The 21,910-nt window shown below is 37.8% G+C and overlaps 1 protein-coding gene and 1 long non-coding RNA gene across 3 annotated transcripts; both read left to right on the top strand.

Annotated features, from left to right (window-relative positions):
• Nucleotides 1-8,146: 8,146 nt before the first annotated feature.
• Nucleotides 8,147-15,687, top strand: LOC133728988 (probable LRR receptor-like serine/threonine-protein kinase At1g56130). Of its 2 annotated transcripts, XM_062156455.1 has the most exons (24): nucleotides 8,147-8,307; nucleotides 8,394-8,577; nucleotides 8,698-8,769; nucleotides 8,941-9,012; nucleotides 9,274-9,345; nucleotides 9,598-9,669; nucleotides 9,764-9,835; nucleotides 9,931-10,002; nucleotides 10,095-10,166; nucleotides 10,279-10,350; nucleotides 10,473-10,547; nucleotides 10,632-10,703; nucleotides 10,888-10,953; nucleotides 11,043-11,105; nucleotides 11,704-11,748; nucleotides 11,902-11,960; nucleotides 12,366-12,751; nucleotides 12,860-13,055; nucleotides 13,165-13,329; nucleotides 13,583-13,701; nucleotides 13,828-14,038; nucleotides 14,240-14,471; nucleotides 14,791-14,941; nucleotides 15,022-15,687. In XM_062156455.1, exons 1-24 carry the CDS (start codon nucleotides 8,193-8,195, stop codon nucleotides 15,427-15,429), a joined length of 3,123 nt encoding a protein of 1,040 aa, XP_062012439.1. In that variant the 5' UTR covers nucleotides 8,147-8,192; the 3' UTR covers nucleotides 15,430-15,687. The 2 variants fall into 2 exon arrangements, with proteins under 2 accessions (XP_062012439.1, XP_062012440.1); XM_062156456.1 differs by lacking the exon at nucleotides 15,022-15,687 and having other exon boundaries at nucleotides 14,729-14,867.
• Nucleotides 15,688-19,105: 3,418 nt separating this feature from the next.
• LOC133728995 (uncharacterized) lies at nucleotides 19,106-21,302 on the top strand. The gene is made up of 4 exons (XR_009856174.1): nucleotides 19,106-19,425; nucleotides 19,543-19,631; nucleotides 19,913-19,948; nucleotides 20,965-21,302. It is a non-coding gene; the product is annotated as an uncharacterized LOC133728995 (long non-coding RNA).
• Nucleotides 21,303-21,910: the final 608 nt, after the last annotated feature.

The following is a 21,910-nucleotide window of genomic DNA, read 5'->3' as shown; positions in this document are numbered from 1 at the left end:
AGTATTTTACTATTTTACAACTAAATAACGAAATTTGTACCTACCGAAATTGGTCACATTCACATTTTTTAATAGAAATAATAATAAAAAAAAAATTAATAACCCATCCCAATTTTTAGAATAAGTTCATCCGTTGGTCAGGACACTGTTCATTCAATGCTCAATTAATTTATTTCTTATAAATAAAAAATATTTGATATAAATAATTAGTATTATTGAACATTTTGGAAAATGAGAAAAACCTACCAACAGAGTTATTAAATATTTTAGATGAAAGAAAAAAAAAGTTGAAATTTTTTACTAGTCTAAAATTACCCCTAATTTTAGATAATTTAAAATTATGTGAAATTGGTGTTATGGATGCACACAGCCTCCGTTAAATTTTAGACTCGATAATAAAGTACACGACGCGATAAATCTGTGAGATTTTTCATAATTATAGAAAATTATTCAAAAAAAAAAGTTTTTATGTGCGATCTCGGATTTTCATTTCTTCGCCGCTTGATTTGAGCCGTCAATTTAAATAAAAGTTTTAGGGTATAATACCCCAGAGTTAGATCAGATGGTCGATCTAGACCTTATGACCTGATTCCTAGCAACAGAGACACCGCGACCTAACCCGATCCATGCTTTTGATTCCAGCCACCTCAGGTCGATGGACTGGTGGTGTTTGAACCATCTTGACAGCGTGGGATGAACCATGGCCTTGGTTTATTCATTCGACGACGAGAGGCGACGATATGGAGCTAAAAAACTCTTGCTTTTCCAGTGGTTTTTTTTTTGCAAATTTCCGGCGACTTCGGCCGAAAATCAATGGTGCATGAGGTATGAAAAACGATCATCTTGTCATGCTATACTTAGTTTTTTGATTTTGGTGATGTATCGAAGAGACGAAGATTTAGTGTTTTAGGTGCACATGGCCTCCCTGTCTTGCAGACGTCACCATGAATTTGTCTTCTGCCATATTGAAGCCCTAGGCTCTTTGTGTCACCTTTTGGGGCAATTTTTTGCCCTTAGAGCAACTCCAACAGCTTCTCTATAATTTTTGTATTCTAGGGAAGCAAAAGTCACCATGAATTTGTGTTTTAGGTGCACATGGCCTCCCTGTCTTGCAGACGTCACCATGAATTTGTCTTCTGCCATATTGAAGCCCTAGGCTCTTTGTGTCACCTTTTGGGGCAATTTTTTGCCCTTAGAGCAACTCCAACAGCTTCTCTATAATTTTTGTATTCTAGGGAAGCAAAAGTCAAAGCTTTAAGCAATTTTTCTTCTTCAACTCCAACAGATTCCCTAGTTTACAGCAATCTCTAAAATCTCTAAATTCTTCCTTAAAATTTTAGAGATTGCTGTAAATTTAGGAAATTTTGTTTTCTCTCTCCTCACTTTCCCTAAAATGGAGAAAGTTATAGGGAATCTGTTGGAGCAAAAGATGCTCATTTTTCCCTAAAATAGAGAAAAACTAAAATATGGGGAAGCTGTTGGAGTTGCTCTTACACTAGACCCAGGTCATTGATAGGCCAAGCTGAAAAATATGGATGGAAGGCTGCAGGTCAAATTTGTTTCCTTTCTGAGGCAATTTGTTGTTAGAGCCATGACAATTATATTCCTTTGGTGGTGGACGTGCTCTTATAAGACTAGCTTCACCCCACCATTCGAAATGGGTGTGTTACAGACCCCAAGTGGTCACTTGGGATATCGAATTATCGATGATAACTCAACACTAGAAAGATTTATCTTTGGTGCAACACCCTTACTAGATGATTGAATTATGAAAGAGAGCCAGAGAAAAGAAATAAAGAAAACGTTAGACATACAAAAACTGACAAATGTGAATAAATTCGGCTGGATTCCAATGAAAATAAAGCCAAATTTTGGTTTATAGTCACTCATTCAACATATATCTGAAAGTCATTAGACTTTGCACCGTTTTCTACAACTTTTCACTTTGAACATGAATAGACATTGGTATATGTAATACCAGTGGTGTTCATCTGGTTAGTAATTAACCAAGAAAATTATGCTTAGATTTACATCCAACGGTGATTGAGTATAATTTCATTTCTTTATAATACTCTACATATGATCCTGATGGTTGTAATGAATAAAATTCTTTTTATTTTTCAAAAATAAAATAAAATTATGAGTCAGACATTCAAGTTCATTTAAGCCGAAAGGAAACATGATATTTGAGCCAACCTACTGCTCATAGTGTTCAAGCGCTTTTAGATGACCAGTGTTATCAGCTGGTCAGTAACTGACCAAGAAAATTATGCTCAATTACACTTAGATTTACATTTGAGGGTAGAAAAATAAAACAAATCAGCTTCAAGATATATCTTTCCACCGTTAGATTTACACTCAATGATTGTTGAGCATAATTTATTTAGTCAATTATTGATAATGTGTACGTTATTGTAGAGGATATTGCTGGTGTGGTGTTGATAAAGCTCAGATTCTGGGCTCCAGGTAGCCAAAAAATATCTAAATAAATTTGTGTATCCCATCATCACGTCACAGCTTACTAGAAGTGCAGGCGTCAGCCCAAACAGGGCAAATAAAGCTGGTTGGTGACATTTTTCTTTTTATTTTTCTGGTGGCAAAAGAAACCCATAAACACGTGGAGCTGGTGCATAGAAGGAGGTGGTGCATGCACCCGAGCCAAAGCTCTACCTATCTTCCGATTGAGACGCAAGAAATCGCGTTTGAGACAAGTCACTGCAAGAACCAAGCCATGGTACCGATTTGAAAGGGAATAGAAGAAATCCGGGCAACAAGATCTGGAGATGAGAGATGGTGGGTAAAAGAAAGTGATGGGTGGTGAGGAATGGGTTAGAGAAAATTTGGGGCTAAAGTTCAGAAAGAAAATTGGGGCCAGATGGAAGGAGAAGGGAGGGAGACCAAAGGAGAAGAAATAAGAGGTAGAAGCCTCAGGGAAAAGTCTACAAGAGTCTACTCTCTACTTGTGGGGACTATAGGTGGCATTTCCATTGACAACTGAGAATCATTCTACGAACTAACGGTGTAAGTGAACCGACAGCCAATATCTAACCTTAGTCATTCATTTGGAACCGACAACCAATATCTAACCTCAACCATTCATTTGATCTAACCGTCCACGTGGCATTAACATTCATACTAACGCCGTTAAGAGAATTGAACCCAAAAAAGAGTTGGTCAACATAGTAAATATTCAATTTATTCTAATTAAACTACGGTAAAATCTGGAAGTATGAAACTGGAAAAGTCGGGCATGGAGGTTCTCTGGTTATGGGCCGCCGACGAAGAAGAGATTATTCGAACTAAAGAAGGATGCTCGTAAAGTTTCTTGTGGCCAGGCCCTTGATTCAGTGATTGTTCAATTCCCAAAATGGCTCCAATTGCTTCTCCCAAAGTTGCCCAGATCGATCCAGACCCACCACCAAACGAGCAGAGAAGCTTTCCAGGTTATATATGAAAAGAATGATAGCCATCGGTTGGCACAGTGGGGAAACCGCATAGTTGTTGTTTTGGCTATTCAGGTTCAATCCACGTGGTTGGAATGTAATATTTTTTTTTTTTTTACAATGTGCAATTTTCTCTTCTTCTCTTTTATTTTTTTACTTACATTTTAGAAAAAAAAATAGGGAAAATGCTCATTTACCCAATTTTAGCTTAAAATGTGCCCACTTGCCCGACTAAGAGTTTTTAAACCCCATTTACCCAAAACACTCTAATGGATTATTTCCCCTTTACCCAATTAATTCTTTTTATTAATTTTTGGGACTTTTTTGCCCTCTCCTTCAATCTCTCTACTCTCAGTTTCTCTCTCTCTCTCTCTCTCCCCCTCACCGATTTCTCTCTCTCTCTCTCTCTCTCTCTCTCTCTCTCTCTCTCTCTCTCTCTCTCTCTCTCTCTCTCTCTCTCTCTCTCTCTCTCTCTCTCTCTCTCTCCAGAAGACGTCGGATCTCTCTCTCCCTCCCTCCATCCCTCCGGCAGGTCGCCCACGACGCCTGCTCTAGCCATCGCCGCGCCGAAACTCGTCGTCGTGCTCTCCGCTGCCAGGCTCGACGCCAAGCCGACGGTCCTCGTCGCTGAGAAGCTCGGCGAGGCCGGGGTTGACCTTCTGAAGGAATCGACGACGGACTGAAAATGGCTATCTGCTATTGTGCAGTCATAACCATAAAAGTTGTAACATTAGTGCCCCCCAGTAGACTTTGTATTGGGGGCCAATGATGACTGCTTTATTTATTGACGGACTGAAAACTGCTATTCCAAAGTAAATGTAGTGTTAAATTGCAGTAGTTGATAAATGAAAAAAATTGTGTTGTTTGTGTCAGTCTAGTGGGGGGCAGTAGACAGAATATTGACCCTCATAATGTGGGTTTTTAGACATTATCTGTTGTTTTGAGTGTGAATAACTTGTATAATCTGCGAAACATAGGAAGCGGTGTAATGTTTGATGGTCTATTGGGGGGCAGTAGACACATTAGTGCCACCCAATAATGTCTTTCTTAGGAGATAGTAATCATCTCTTGTTGATTTGTTTGTGATAAAGTGCAATACACTGTGAATCCTTGAAACTGGTGCAAGTTTTAATGGTTTAGTGGGGGGCAGTAGACACATTACTGCCCCCAAATAATGTCTTCATACGAAGTCAGAACCCTTCACTTAACTGGTGCAAGTTTTAATGGTTTAGTGGGGGGCAGTTGACACATTACTGCCCCCAAATAATGTCTTCATACGAAGTCAGAACCCTTCACAAAACTGGGGCAAGTTTTAATGGTTTAGTGGGGGGCAGTAATAATGGTTTAGTGGGGGGCAGTAGACACATTACTGCCCCCAAATAATGTCTTCGTGTTAAGTTTAGGGTTTAGGGGCAGCGTTAGGGGCAGTAGACACATTGCCGATGAACTGCGACGAGGACGTTGGAGTGGCTGGATCGCCGATCAATCGAACGGCGACGAGAACGTTGGATCGCCGACTGGAGCTTCATCGTCGTGTTCAGATTTGGACTGCATCTCCGGCGCGGCGATCAGAGAGAGAGAGACAGACCGGAGGTGGAGATCATGGGGAGAGAGAGAGAGAGAGAGAGAGAGAGAGAGAGAGAGAGAGAGAGTGGAGGTGGAGATCGGGGGGAGAGAGAGAGAGTTTGGGAAGGAGAGAGAGACTGATAAGAGATGGATGGGTTTTAATTTAATTAACAGGGGCTAAAATGTCAATAGATGTAAGATTGGGTAAATGAGGTTAAAAAACTCTTGGTGGAGTAAGTGGGCATTTTTTGGGCTAAAAATGGGTAACTGGTCACAGCCCCAAAAAAATATATACACATTACTTACATTTTACTAAAAAGTTCTATTAATAAGGAAAAATAAGTGACGCATATATTTCAATCGTGGAGGGGATGAACTTTTATCCAAAATATATTCATTTAACATATTTTCGAGAAACGTTGCGACAAATATTTTATATGGTAGATAGAGTTTGACTATAAGAATGTGTGTTAGTGAAGTAACAAAGAGGTGCACACATTCATTGTCTTACAGTCCATTATGATACACAATACTAATTCAATGATATATCAATTCGATCTGTAAATGAATCAATAAAATTCTGATTTTAGGACTAAGTTTTTATCCTTTTGGAGTGCGGAAAACAATCATCCTTTTGTATACATTTTCAAATCAAATTTTAAAATTAAAATCAGTTGGATTTAATAAAATTTAAAATTAAAATGAAACTAAGATTATTGTCTATACTAAACTAAAACCCACTCTCTCACAAGATTTGTGAGTGAAGAAATCAATGTCATTCATCGAGATTTTGTTCTTAGTTAAAGATATAGACACTTTATAAGCTTAAACCTCACTAAGGGCATCCAATTGATGAGGATATAAATATTTCGAAATTTTTACATGGGTCGATAAACATCCTAAATGTTTTACATGAGTTTATAGGCCTCATCCCTATGAGAGTGTGGGCACTGAAAAATGACGAAGGAATGAGTTTATAGGCCTCATCGACAAAACAAGTTACGAAGGAATGATTTTGAGTGTTTTGGTGTGATGTGTATTTAGGGTTTAGGGTTGACCATGTGGGATCGAGGGCCATACGATGTCGAAAATAGGTAAATTTTTAATATAGCCATTTCTTCTTGTCATAGTAACATCCAACTGTCGAATTGGTAAAATTATATTCCTTCGACCTTGTTTATTTCGGAAAGTATACATTTCCATTTAACGAATAAATAACTAGACCATCTTAGTAGGCATATAGAGATCTCGTGCTATTGAAAAAGTCAAAATTGAAAACGGATAGATTTGACACCACCTAAGAGCATCTCCATCAGTGATAGTTATAAAAATAGCTAAAATTGGGATATAACTAGTTAAATATTGAGTTATGCTCGAGCAAAATACTTAAATCCCAAGTTAAATTTAAGTTTTAGTTAAATTCTCCCTCATATCTAGCTAAATATAGCTTGGTTTTTTTAGCTAAAGTTAAATTTAGCTTTTATTTAACTAGGGTCTACTGGAGATCAAATTTAGCCTAAAATTAGTTAAATTTCAATTTTTTTTTTTGAAATGAGTATTTTGTTGGAGATGCCCTAAGTATTTAGAGCTTATTAATAGATAAAAAATTTAAATTCAATCCCTTGTGGCTTCGGCGCTGGTCAAAGTGATCAACTGTATATATCCTTATAAAGTTATATTTGTATGTTCGGTTGACCACGTCAATAGAGATTGAAACAGTGAAGTCTACAGATAGAAATGTAACCGTATACATAAATTATGTTAATCATCGCATCTGACGGTCAATTTAGTCAATGTCACTCTATATAATCTTGTTGATATATAAAAGTGTAATTATTTGTTGTGGACCGAAAGACGTCGTTCGACCATGCATAAAAATACAATTTTTTTTTGTTGCATATACATACAAATTTTGCTGTGTAATTGCATGTATAGTAATTTATTTCATTATATCACTGTTTTTTATAAGAAAATATTCATTATCGTTTTCTTCCTCATGACACCGCCAACATCGCTATATCTACTGAAGTTTCACTCAGAAAACACCACTGCTGCTGTTGTTGACTACATTCATGCTCTCGCAATTAAGGAGGGAGGGGCTTTGTTAATATGATGTCAATTTGTTCAGTGTCGTCGATTACGGTGAGGAACGGCGGAGGTCTTGATTTTCTTGGTGGAGGTGGTTATGGAGGAGACGGCGGTTGTGGCGGTGACCCTTTTGATGGTCATCATACTGGACCTTCGTAATTACAAAGAGGTAGATTCCTAAATTTGATCCCCTTTGAGAGGCAATACCCAGAAGATGAACAAGGTTGATTGATGGGTGATGGGTGATTGGGTCTGGTTGGATGAGAATGTGATATTGATACGGTGGTTGATGATGGAGAGTGGGCAAGAGGTGAGAGAGCCATCATCAAAGATTCTTTGGTCTTTGAATTAGATTTGGTGTCTGCTATCAACTCGTGGTAAAATTGAATTTTACTACATTTGAGATTTTTTTTTTGTCTCCATCTCATTCTCATTGACTAACCATGGACCAAGTAACTTTGGACTTCAACTAACGGTGCACGTGACTTGCACACTGTTGGTGCAAGTGACCCTTGGTGCATGTGACTACGCACCGACGGTGTAAGTGAACCGACAGCCAATATCTAACCTCAGTCATGAACCGACAGCCAATATCTAACCTCAGATATTGGTGCATGGAATCCTCTCCGGTCTTTTCCACATTCAAGTCTCTGAATATGACGTCCAATTGAGGCTCCGCCGTGAGAGAGACTTACGTACGGCACCCGCATCACGTGGCAGTGGGGCTACCCAATTACTCAATTAGTGCCCAAGCAGGGGGGTATTTTGAGTATTTCACATTAAAAACCATTGGCAGTTTCCGAAAAGAAGGAAAAATTGCTTTATTCTGATTGGAGGGCACATCCACTGGCGTTCGCCTACGGGCACATCCACTTTCATGGTTTGTCTATAATTCCAAGTCATCATGGGACACTGCAAGTTCGAAATTGACAGCCACCCGCCCCCACTTTCATGGTTTGTCTATAATTCCGTTGTATTGCAACCTCTGAATTTTAATGCTGACCCGCCCCCACCTTTTTGTTTAAATGACAGCTGCTATCTCTTCAAGAGCATGTACATGACTTCCTCTCAGTATCATCAACATTAAGCTTGAGGATGAAGCATTCTTCTCTTTCATCACTATGCTTCTGCCTAGGCTATCTGGGTAGTTTCTGGTTTCACGTTTCCATGGCTCAAAATGCTACAAATGCTACTACGGACCCATCTGAAGGTAGTATATAACTATATATCCTCTTTGCTTCGGGTTTAGTCAATAAAAGTGATGAACTTCGAGCCTTAATATGTGTTATTTTTCAGTGTCGGCTTTGAACTCGATCTTCCAACAGTGGGGAGCACAGTCAGTGGCGCTGTGGAATATCAGTGGAGAGCCATGCAGTGGATCAGCCATCAATGGAACTCAATTTGAGAGCCCTCCTAATAACCCTGCCATCATTTGCGACTGTACTTATGACAGTAGCACCACCTGCCATATTACCCAACTGTATGTTACCTACGTACTATGCCAAATCACTCTCTAACTCTGTTGATTGAGCTAGCGAAGTATATACTATACCCTTAGCTTGATGCACCTGAAATCTTCGATCTTTTTCTTTCTTTTCAGGAGAGTTTATGCTCTAGACAAAAGAGGAAGGTTTCCAGAAGAGCTTCTGGCTTTGAAATATCTGAACTTTTTGTATGAGTTCTAATTTTCATTTCCTTCTTTGGTTTGTTTGTTCAAAAGGTGACACTTGCATATATATAAACATGAAGGCTTTTTACTTACCTGTGTAAATTGTCACATGTGTTCATGATACTGAGAGTTTAAGAGTTGGTAATTACATCTTTGTTTTAATTTTTTTTGTAGGAAAATAGATCAGAACTTTTTCACAGGTCCCTTACCCGCATGGATTGGCAATATGTCTGCACTCACGTTGTTGTAAGTTGTCAAAAGCCATCTGTTTTAAGTTTAGTACATCCTTGTTAACTGTCTAGCACTGCTGCTTTTTTCTTCCACCCTTGTTCATTTTCTTTCCTCAGTGAGTTCTGCTGCTTCCTTTTAGATAAGCTAGGTAGCCTTCTAATCATGGCACAGCGATTCTCCTGCTTCACCAATTTTGCTGATTTAAGACCATCCCAGAGTTTCCTGGATTATAAAGGATATGCTACAATCTTTACTTTGATAATTAATTGGTTTCAGGTCAATTGCCCACAATGCATTCTCTGGGCCGATCCCCAAGGAACTCGGAAATCTGAAGGACCTAAATATGCTGTAAGACATTAATAACTGTGTTGTAGAAAAATGAGAAAATCTGATAAAAGTATGCATTAGATTTAGATCTTAAGGGCAAATAAACTCTCTCTCACTAGTTAGTTAACAGACTCACTCCTCCTTTCACACATAACATACATGCCTGTGTTTGTGCAGACACATGCCAACACATTAGTTATACCGAGATCGCTTCTGATAATAATCACTTTCGAGTAATTTGATACCTACCTATATATCATGAGTTACATGCAGGTCCTTTGGATCAAATAATTTCTCTGGAACACTCCCTCCAGAACTTGGTAATCTAATCAAGCTCCAGCAACTGTAAGTTTTTGTTTACTTAATTGAAGTTTATAACGTGGGGAGAACAATTATTTGGATGACTAAGAAAGGTGTACCATCTACGTGATTTTTTCAGTTACATAAACAGCTGTGGACTTACTGGTGAAATTCCTTCAACATTTGCTAACCTTCGTAACATGCAAGTCCTGTAAGGATGTCTCTAATATTATTGTGTTTTAAGAGTTATATTTTCCCAGTACTTTAAGATTATGAGCTCACCATAGTTATAATTTGTGATTTTAGTTGGGCATCAGACACTCCTTTCTCTGGAAAGATACCTGATTTCATTGGGAATTGGACGAAGCTAAACTCACTGTAAGTATAGAAAACTTTGATTTTGTGAAGTTTAGGTAAACAGACCAGACCAGCCTGGCTGAGATTATCAAGCCCTTTAAATGTTATTTTAGGAGACTTCAAGGAAACTCTTTAGAAGGCCCAATACCAACCAATTTTTCTCAGTTGACCTCATTGAATTCTCTGTAAGTAGAAATTCTTAATACATTCTCTCTCTCTCTCTCTCTCTCTCTCTCTCTCTCTCTCTCTCTCTCTTTCTGGACTAGCTCCAGTTATGTATGTATTTTAATGATGTAGGCGAATCAGTGATATATACAATGGGAGCTCCTCTCTTGGTTTCATAAAAAATATGAAGAACTTGACTGATTTGTAAGTTGACTTACTCGTCCATTCATACATTGAAATCTAACTTCTTCTCCCTTTTCAAATTGAAATCTAAGTCCATTTACTGGTGCATTTTTTTGTAATTGTTCTAATTTTGTGGTGCACAGAGTTCTACGAAATGCATTGATTACTGGTAGCCTCCCTTCTGATATTGCAGAATACCCAACTTATTTACAGATACTGTATGTTCATACGACATAGAAAAGAATATGAATTACTTTTCTTTCATTTTAGTTTTTCCTCTGAACTCATCATTCATGTTTCAGGGATTTGAGTTTCAACAATTTGACAGGCCAACTCCCAAATGGCTTGTTCAACATGAGTTCTCTTACATACTTGTAATAACACCTGCCTTCATTATTATAATTTTCTTGCATAGCATGATTTAAGTTGTTAAATTTATAACCTTCTCCAATCCTAGCTGTCCTTTACAACCTAAATCCAAGGTGTATGGGCAGTCATTCATCTGACCTTTTTCTTGTTCCTTTTTGGGGTTCCTTGCACTATCACTTGAACGGCCAGATTTCTTGGGAACAATAGTCTGTCTGGATCACTTCCTAACCAAAAGACCAGTATACTTCAGAACGTGTAAGTCCTAAACTCCTAATGTTACAGTAAGCTATTTTGATATTGACTGGAAACTCAATTTCTCACTCTCTAGTTTTATATATCTGCAGAGACTTGTCTTACAACTATTTATCAGGGAGTCTTCCTCCATGGGTAACCTCAACAGCGCAACTGTATGTCTCTTTTAAACATTTCATCTCTCTCTCTCTCTCTCTCTCAACCTATATTAGTTCCCTGAATTTCTGTTTCAGAGCTTCTTGCCTTGTATCATAATAACACACGAATTAATCTTGAGAAATAGTAATAATGTGTATGAAAGTTGATTTATAATCAGAAGGGATTGAGTTATAGAGCTGAACATGAAACTTTCATTTAATTTCTCTGTGAGTCTTTGCCTTGGCCTACTGGTACCAACCTACTTCAGATGAAAAGATTATTAAATCTAACCATACAAGGAACACATGGCGGTGCAAGTGCATGGGCAGAACGGTTAACTAGTAGTGTATGTAGAAGTATCATTTCCCAGAATCATATCCATAGGGTAGCACTCCGAAAGTCTCCCTTTAATTACTAAATTTATACAGGCATGAAAAATCTAAGGTTGGTTGCCAATGGAAGTATTCTGGGCAATAACTTCTCTATGGTTGATTCTTTGCTACCGAAACCTATTGCCCGGCCACTCATTTTGTTATATTTTCTCTTATTGTTGCATTCTGATAGGCACTATCAAAGATTAGCCTATGTGACTGGTTAATCAACTTATGCGTGCAGGAACTTAGTGGTGAACAACTTCACCTTTGACAGTTCAAACACAACGTAAGTTGAGGTTTCTCTTACTCTTCTATTGACAACTAGTACTAGTATCAATGAGAAGTAAAACTATTGACATCACACTTTTGTATATTATAAATTCTTTCATTATATGTTTCTATCCTGGATTTGCATGTAACAATGTTTCTGTCTTTGCAGTCTTCCTGGGTTGAATTGCCTTCAGAGAAATTTTCCATGCAATAGAAATGCCCCACGATGTAATCTGCTTTTTATATTCAACTAATGATTATAAGTATATAACTTGATGCTATTTCATGCTACAGAAAAATGCATAGGTCCTGATTAGATATCTGTGTGTGAATATATAAATACACACACATGCTTGAGTGTGGGTGTAAAGGAATGTCTTGATAAGAAACTTGAAGCTATGAAAAAGAAGCAGGACAGGCCTTTTATTCTGATAAGAGCGACTCAAATTAGATATCATAAAGTGTAGTACCAGCATGAGTCTGCTAAACTATATTGCAACAAATTGTATCAGTTAATAGGGAAATATTGAGTAAGCAAAAATGGTTAGCAAAATGTGATTCAAAAACATTAGTGTGAGTTTTTGAGTTTGTTTTCCTTGATCATGACATCTGCTATTTCATCAAATTTTACAGATGCAAATTTTTCAATCAAGTGTGGTGGACAAGAACTTAGAGGAAGTGATGGTATATTGTATGAGGCAGAAAACTCAACTCTTGGCCCAGCTACATTTAGTGTAACCAGTACAGAGAAATGGGCGGTAAGCAATGTGGGTATGTTTGCTGACAGAAAGAATCCAGACTATGTGGTGAATACCCTGGCACAAGTCACTGGGACAGATGTGACCCCAGAGCTTTTCCAGACCTCAAGATTGTCTCCCGGATCGCTGAGGTACTTCGGCCTGGGTCTGGAGAATGGGCCTTATACTGTAACATTGCAATTTGCAGAAACGGTTTTTTTAGATCGTGCCTCACAAACATGGAAAAGTCTTGGTCGGCGCCTATTTGATATCTATATTCAGGTAACATTACTAGGAAAGAAAAATGTTTAAGATATTTGAACTGAAGACAACCTCAGCAATGATTGTCAATAGACTAGAGTATTAACTATCTCCTCATTTTCTTTCTAGGGGGATCTAAAATGGAAGGACTTTGACATCTCGAAGGAGGCAGGTGGAGTTTTCAGAGCTGTTGCTAGAAACTTCAATGTTAATGTGTCAGAAAATTATCTTGACATTCATCTGTTCTGGGCTGGTAAGGGGACCTGCTGCATACCCGAACAAGGTGATTACGGCCCTCTAATATCAGCGGTTAAAGTTGTTCCAGGTACACTATATATTATGTCTAGTTACAAATATTTGATATGTCTGTTTTAGATTTAGTTAGTATCAGCTGCTAATTGACACTGAACAAAAATTTATATTTTATTGGTCAGAATTTACTCCAACTGTTTCTGGGATTCCACCAACAACTCCAGGAAAGAAGAGCAACACAGGACTGATAGTTGGTATTGTAGTTCCTCTTGGAGTTGTGGGCTTGCTGTTAATATTTTCAGTTCTATATTTGAGGAGGAAAAAAGCAGAAAAATATGACGATGAAGGTAATAAGATATTAATTTATGTGGTATCGTAAGTAACTTGCTCCTGGTTGTTCAACCACTTAAGGTCTTTTGTATCATTCAATCAGTTTTGCATGTGGTTCTGGCCTTCTAGGTCGTTTCTGATGTTTGAGAAACATGGGACCTTGATATGTAGTGCAGAGAAAATACTTCTTCTGCATTGTGAGACTAGCAGTGATTTGCAATAGCATCTATTTCTAATTAAATTATTATTCTCTCTTGTTTGAATATGCAGACCTTCTAGCACTAGAGAACAGACCAAATACTTTCAGTTATTCCGAGTTGAAAGAAGCAACAGAAGATTTTAATCCTTCAAATAAGCTAGGAGAGGGAGGATATGGCCCTGTTTACAAGGTAAAACCTATTTGAATCGATCGTTATCATATATTTGAAGTTTTGAACTGGTGATTTTCAGTTTTTACAGCAAAAGAAAAGAGAGAAGCTAGCCCTCTGATGTCATTAAGGTGTATTGTTGTATAGGGTACACTTTCCGATGGGAGGGTAGTGGCTGTGAAGCAACTTTCAGTGGCATCTCACCAAGGGAAGAGTCAATTTGGTGCAGAAATTGCTACTATATCTGCAGTGCAACATCGCAATCTAGTGAAATTGTATGGATGCTGTATCGAAGGAAGCCAGCGAATTTTGGTTTATGAATATCTTGAAAACAAGAGCCTTGATCAAGCACTTTTTGGTATGAAGTAATGAATCTATTTTCTACGTACCATACCATCTACATCAACACTTAATACTCCACAGTTGCAAGTACTCAAAAATTTTATCCAACATTTTTGTTCAATCTAAACTGTGTGTTCTTTGTGACAGTATCCGAGTGCTATTCCACGTATAACAGCTTTTCATTGGATATGTAGTCATTAATGTAGTAATGTTTCAGGAACAAATGACCTGCACCTTGACTGGCTTACCCGCTTCAATATAATGTTGGGAACAGCAAGAGGACTTGCTTATCTTCATGAGGAGTCAAGCCCAAGGATTGTGCATAGAGATGTCAAAGCCAGTAATATTTTGCTCGACGCAGAACTCTGCCCAAAAATATCAGATTTTGGATTAGCAAAGCTATATGATGATGACAAAACCCATATCAGTACCCGAGTTGCAGGGACAATGTGAGCACTCTATTAATTTTCTAGTCACTTACTGGGATTGCATATATATGATGTACTCGAAACTTTTTTATGCTTTATATGTAGTTGATAGCTTGCTGATCACTTGGAAGACTGCTTTTGTGAAATCTACTATGCAGTCTTTAGAATGTTACTGAATTCATGTCGTTACAGCATATGTTATTCCCATTATTGATACGTTTACCATTCACACCGAGTTATATTGTTAATGAATTTCAGATTCATGCATATATTGATAGGTAGATCAGGGCTTGGATATGACCCAATCAACATTCAGTAACCCAACTTGATTACCTTGTAGAGGCTATTTGGCACCAGAGTATGCAATGCGTGGACATCTGACTGAGAAGGCTGATGTTTTCAGTTTTGGGGTTGTTGTTTTGGAGATTCTCAGTGGAAGACCAAATGCTGACAGTGATTTGGATGCTGGAAAGACTTATCTCCTTGAATGGGTGAGAAACCAATCTAACCACTCTTGCTTCAGCATTGTTGTGAAAACTAAATTACTTTAACTGTGCCATAATGTTTTCAGGCTTGGACTCTGCATGAAAATAACAAGACTTTGGAGTTGGTGGATCCCAGATTGACAGATTTTGATGATCAAGAAGCTATTAGGTTCATAAAAGTAGCTTTCCAATGCACACAGGGACCGCCAATGACGCGGCCATCTATGTCACGCGTGGTTGGCATGCTTTCTGGAGATATTGAAGTAGGCAGCACTGTCATGTCAAAGCCGAGTTATTTGACAGATTGGGACTATAAAGATGTAACAACAAGTAGCTTTTTGATTGATCGCGATACACCATCAACTGATAGTAAGAGTGAGCTCAACCTTCAGCCCGGCAGCACAACTGGTGCTAGCACCGATATTGACCTTTCACCATCTCCTGTGGAAGTTAATCGATCAATGGTCACCGACATTATAAGAGAAGGAAGGTAAGAACTAAGAAGTACCTTGTCTTGTTCTTTTTGTAATATTGTCACTCTTCCTACTGTAGTGTGCCTTTCTGTCTCTAGTTTCTTGGCACTGGACCAATGGATCGGAGATTTTACGTTTATGAGATATAATATATTTATGTTTACTTACTTTTCTCGTAAATAAGTAAATTTACAAGAGAAACAACTTCACATTTATTACTATGAATTAACAATATTACAGATCTTGGATGGTTATACTGTATCAACGAGTCTTGGCCTATGTGATACAGATCTTCGATGATTTGACAAATTATTTAAATCACAATCATCTATAGAAGCGATACTCTGATTAGGACTGAATTCAAGTAATAGAGGACTCATGAACTTTCAAATATATAAGGGATCCCTTTTTTTTGGTTTTTCTAGGGATAGGGCATTAGACCAACTTTTCGATCACAATTTGATATCTCAACCGTTCAGCTTTTAGGTCCTAATGTGTAGATCATTTCTGCAAATTTTCAGCCAAATAGGTGATCGTTAAGGTATCAAACTAGATTAAATTAATGGACGAACCAAATCTGTCAAACTTGAACCGTTTATACTTATAATCTTAAATCGCCATTTTGAATGTCTTAACGATAATCAATTTGGCTGAAAATTTGCAGAAGTGATTTACACATTAGGACCTAAAAACTGAACGGTTGAGATAGAAAAATATGAAAACCCTAGATGCATGCACATGAATGAATTTCATATCTCCATGAGGAGACTCGTACGTGCATGAAAAGCAGGCAAGGTTCAAGTCAACTGAAGATCCAAGCTAATCAACCTATAAACACAAGTTCAAAACAACTCAAAGGATTGTTGAAATTGAAAATGCCAATTACAAAAAGCGTTTACGGTATAGGATTTATGGGGATTCCTAAAATGGAGAGGTAACCATAATGAAACTATTTATATATAGCAAGTTCACCAAGATAAAGATGAAGATGAAGAAGAACTGAAGAAGTTTGATCGAAAACAAGGGTCGGCTGGCCAGGGAGGAGGTGGCGGCGCCCATAAACAAGGGTTGACGCTGAGGGAAGGCTAGCGGCCATTTGGTTTGATAATTATGGTGAAATTTTTAGACACATTCATTTTAAGTCCTAAAATTATGCCTTATATTGGATGCAATTCAAATGATTTTTTGTTTGTTTGTTAATTGCAGCCCACTAGCTCATTTGTTACATATGATTTTTTTTTCCTTTTTCATTTTGTCTATCTCATTTTATAAAGATTTCAAAATTTTCTTTTATTTTCAAAGGTAAAATTGCAAATTGTTTAAGGAAAACGAATTTGAGAGAGAATTTGTTGTGCTTTCATTGATAATAGAGAGTTCTTTATATAGAGGACTACAAGCATAGAAGTAGAGTTGTACATGGAAACATAATCGTACAATGATTGGATATCTACAAATATCTCTGAGAATGTCTCCTCCTTGTGTCACTGTTGGTGACGAAAAATTCGGTAGAGGAGTTTGACTCACCAATGAATGCAGACTGGAGCGGGATCTGACCGGGAACAATCGAGAAGCTTCCCTCGAGCGTTGACCTGGAGTTTGACCGTCGGCTCGAGGAGAAGGGGGGGTACCTGCAGAAAACTCTCCGATGCCTAAGTCAGTACGTTTCTTAGTAGTGGAGTAGAGAGAATTGGAATTCGATGATTTACCTTGACGTCGGGCGGCCTTTATATAGGCGATGACTTACTTGGGGGACAAGCCGCCATTATTTCTGCTTTTATGGCTGCATTTATTTACACACTTATGATGACAATTATTGCTGCACTAATAACAGTTAATCATTGCGTACTTACGACCGTCATTTATTGCGTATTCATGATAGTCATTCATTGCACACTTATAATCGTAATCATTGTACGTAGTTCTTGTCGTAGTAATTGCCGCATTCATGACTGAAATTTAACGCCATACTAACTACAGAGTTAATTGCCTTAATTGCGGGCCCAGCAGAATTTGACAACTCCCACAGTCACCCAAACGTGGTGCTTCTCTCGTTGCCTCATTAAAAACCTTGCAGAGTAACAAAAACCCAATGGGACAAAAATAACCCCGGTCGAAAGGGAAAAAGATCACAACACACCATTCACATTTCGAGATCAACATGTAGACATCTCCCCCTGATGTCTGCGTCTCCCCCTGATGACTACGATCATGGGAGTTCGGATATCTTCCGCAAACCAATGCTTGCAACATGTTTCTCGAACGTGGATTTAGGCAATGACTTAGTAAATAAGTCGGCCACATTGTCCTTAGATCGAACCTGGTTCACTTACTTTGATATTGCAGAGCTTCTGTTGTTGTTAATTATAGAAGAACTTGGGCGATATGTGCTTGATATTGTCGCATTTGATGTAGCCTTGCTTCATTTGTTCAATGCAAGTAGCATTATCCTCATAAATGTTGGTAGGCTTATTTGTGGTAGACTTCAAACCACAATTGCTTCGAACATGCGTAACTATGGATCTAAACCGTATACATTCACGAACCGCTTCGTGAAAAGCAATAATCTCTGCATGGTTCGAAGAAGTAGCGACTATGGTCTGTTTAGTAGACCTCCAAGATATTGCGGTCTTACCCATGGTGAACACATAACCAGTTTGGGAATGACTTTTGTGTGGGTCAGAGAGATACCCAGCATCAGCAAAACCTTCCAAAACACTTATGTCATTTTGGGATGGGGAGAGGGAACGCAGACCACTATTGGTGGCGTCCTTAACATGTGATGGGTCCGAATCCATCATCTCTCTATAGGGATAGAACAAGCCCATATCAATCGTACCACTTAGGTATCGAAATGTATCTTTAACACCAGTCTAATGGCGTCGTGTTGGCGCAGAGTTATGTCTAGCTAACAAGTTCACGGCAAATGAGATGTCGGTCTTGTGCATTGAGTTAAGTACAATAATGCACCTATTGTACTCAAGTAGGGCACCTTTGCCTCTAGCATATCTTCGTCATCATCATCGGACGAAGAGGATCATTTTCAGGTTCAAGACTACGGACGATCATGGGGTGCTTGAAGGCTTGACCTTGTCAAAATGCCTAAGCATCTATCAACACGATGCTCAAGTTTCAAACCGAGACATAATCATGTTCTCCCAAGGTCATTCATTTCAAACTCGGATTTCAAGTGTTCAGCGGTTTTCCTTAACTCTTTAAGGCTTCCAATGAAGATCATGTCACCAACATGTACTGTGATAGAATCCAAAACTTGTTATGGAAACGCGCGGGCATATCCCTTCCCAATCAAGTAGTCACTTTAGTGAGCATTTCAACCTCATTGCAAACGCCCTCCGTAGTCTAGAGCTACTTGACTTGGGTAAATGAAGTTCACCATGAACCTTCATGTATATTCCGTATCTAGATCCCCACAGAGATACGTAGTGACTACATTCGTAAGCTGCATGTTCAATTATTCAGAAACTACCAAACTGATAGGGTAGTGGAGTGCAAAGACATCCATTACGAGAGAATATGTCTTATCGTAGTCGATTCCTGGGCGTTTTGTGAGAAGCCTTGCGCCATAAGGCGAGATTACCATCTCATTTTCTCATCACACTTTCTAACGAAGACCCATTAGTCAATAGGTTTTATGTTAGGAGGTGTTGGCATTACTGGCTTTATAAGCTTTCCTCTTCGTTAGAGAATCCAAATTAACCTAAATCGCATCTTTCCATTTAGGCCAACGCCGTTTCGCGACTGGATCTCCGACGCACAAACTAGATCTCCGATGCACGACACCGACTGGAACAAGATCTCTAATTCTCTCCTCTTCCTCTCAACTCCATCAGCCACGTCTTTGGCTCAGGCTCCCTCAACGATTCCCTTAGATTCCACCATCTCAGGTGTGTTTTGATTGTCCTCCTTCTACGTTCATAGTCGTCGTCCTCCACAGCCTGAGCTTTGCAATCAAAATCCGACAGCTAGTGTTAGCAGTAAAGCCTTCAAGCCTATAACTCGGTAAGTAGATTTGGTTCAGAGATCGGCTTTTGAAATTCCTAGCTTAGAACGATATCGGCTTTTCATGTTGTATGCAAATTTTGTTTAATTGATGAATCGACGCTAAACTGATTTCAGAAGTCAATGAAAAATGAGCTCCTTCTCCATCACGCGGAATAGGACTCCCTTCCAAAAGCACAGAGAGGGAGAAAAAGGCCAAGAAAAAGGTATTGTACTAGTGAATTTGTTAATTGTTTAAATTTTTTTTCCCTAATTTGATCTCCTTTTGATCGAGCAGTTTGAATTTACCAAGATTTGTAATTACCTAGTGAATTTGTGAATTTCAAATGGGCAATAAAATTCTACAAATGCTTTTCTGAGGTAAAATAGCATGCTACCAAGTTTTCTTTATAATTAAGCAGCCAATATAGTGGTTGTGTGTGTAGCAGAGTCTCTATGCAGGACACAGTGGCTATGATTACTAATCATGCTTTAAAAATTTCTGTAGTGTTGGAGAAAGCAATCTACTCTCGAAGCTTTGCAGGTTGTGATTTATCAAAGTTTGGACTGTGATGATAATGCTTTATTTGATACGGTTTATTTGTTTATTTTATTGATTATGCGTCCTCAAAGTATACATCTCTGTTCTTTGGCCTGTAATAAATTTAATTTATTGATATTGCGAGCATGAATTTGGAGATGGCTTTGGGTTGGTAAGTCCATTTTGTTGCTACTTTTTTATGGCTGCAAGTGTAACTGGCAAGGTTTAAATTTGTGCTTTGGCTCAACTAAATTCTATCATTAGCTTCCTTTCCCTTATGAAAATCTTTTTACATTTATTTGTTTGACGTAATGCTTTAATTTTTTTGCTGCGAAAGGTATTTAGACATGTAGTTTCATGTGGTGGGACAAGATATAGGAAAATAGAAAGATATCAAAGCCTAATACTTAGTTGTAGTTGAAAGAGATGCATGCAACTTTGCTCTGGCTAAATGCTCTGTACTGAACATTGAGACAGTTTGTGATAACCATATTGTGTAACTTGACAGTGACTCTCAAATTACTAGGTTTGGAGATAGTTTATCTATTTTCATTTTGATTGATTTCAAGTCAGTAGCTCTCCATGATTGTTGTAGTAGCTTTTCAACACATAAATATTACCTTTCTACGGCTACGGTAGTATATTTTTAAGTTGATGCCAATGGCTTTTCTGTTTTCGTTTTGGTCGATTTCAAGTTAGCCATAACTGTTACAGTGGTTTTTCAACACAGTGATAATAGCTTTCTATCCCTATGTTAGTATCTTTTCAATATGATGTCAGTAGCTTTGTAGATTTTTTATAGTTGTTTTCTGTGTCCATGTCAGTAGCTTTTTATTACTGACTTAGTAGCTTTGTACATGTATTATAATAGCTTTATGTACCTATGACGGTGGCTTTTTAGATTTTTTTTATTATTGGTCCAGTTGATAAAGAGTGCCAGGTTTGCGGTGCAGTGGTACATTGCTATTTTTAGTTTTCATTTCAAATACTAATATTTTGTTGTATTTTTGTTCTTGCAGAATTCTTCTACTTTGCATTTGTAGTAGTAGATTTTAAAAATAATGTGAATTTGGATATTGAAGCCTCCATTGACCAACAGATCATTCGGCCAACCAAGAAATGTTGAAATGAAGTTTCGCGCTGAAGGTGGCAAAATTATGCCTGTGTGTTTAGAGTATCACCATTAAAAATGACAATAGCATTACAACATTGACAGTAGCTTTATACAACTATTGTAATAGATTTTTACAACTATGGTAGTAACTTTTGACAACTATGAAAGTTGCTTTTTACATAGTGATATCATTGTTGAACGCTGCATACTTTTTATATTATTGAATATGTTTTCTTTTCTCGATTATAATAGTATTTTTGTTTTGGTTGTATCATTTACATTTCCATAGCTTTGTTAGTCTCTGAGAATAGTTTTCTCAATCTCTAGGAGTAGCTTTTGTTCTGTGTGGTAGTAGTTTTTGTTCTGCTTGGTTATAACTTTTAGCGTTGATGAGAGTAATTTTTGGTGATGGTGAGAGTAGATTTTGTTACTGGTGAGAGTAGTTTTCTGGTGTTGATGACAGTAGTTTTTATTGTTGGTGACAGTAGCTTTTGTTGGTGGAGATAATAGCTTTTGGTTTTGAGGAGCGTAACTTTTGTTGGTGACAGTAGCTTTTGTTGCTGGTGAGAGTAGCTTTTTGTCAAGGATTCAAATTTCAGTTTCAATTTCGATTTCGGTACTTCAAATTTAAGGAAATTTTGGAGAAAGTTTCGATTTCGGTGGAAATTTCGGTTAAAAATAAAGAAATCACATTAATTGCATTTATAAAATTATATTTTTGAATGAAACTTTTACATAGACTAAACTAACCTATAATAAACCTATTTCCCCTACAATATAACCTCTCTAAAATTATACATTTGTTGTAAATATTATTATCTATGTGGATGTCCATGTAAATACTCATTAGT

This window comes from Rosa rugosa, chromosome 2 (assembly GCF_958449725.1).
Source record: "Rosa rugosa chromosome 2, drRosRugo1.1, whole genome shotgun sequence".
Lineage (NCBI taxonomy): Eukaryota > Viridiplantae > Streptophyta > Magnoliopsida > Rosales > Rosaceae > Rosa > Rosa rugosa.
Note: the sequence above shows the minus strand (reverse complement) of the source record. Positions and strands in the feature narration are given on the sequence as shown.

What these genes read in the sequence shown, in the direction of transcription:
- LOC133728988 (XM_062156455.1), top strand. Translation starts at nt 8,193, where the DNA reads ATGAAGCATTCTTCTCTTTCATCACTATGCTTCTGCCTAGGCTATCTG. An exon ending in CTGAAGGACCTAAATATGCT is followed by an intron (nt 9,346 to 9,597) that starts GTAAGACATTAA and finishes AGTTACATGCAG; the next exon opens with GTCCTTTGGATCAAATAATT. An exon ending in GATATGGCCCTGTTTACAAG is followed by an intron (nt 13,702 to 13,827) that starts GTAAAACCTATT and finishes ATTGTTGTATAG; the next exon opens with GGTACACTTTCCGATGGGAG.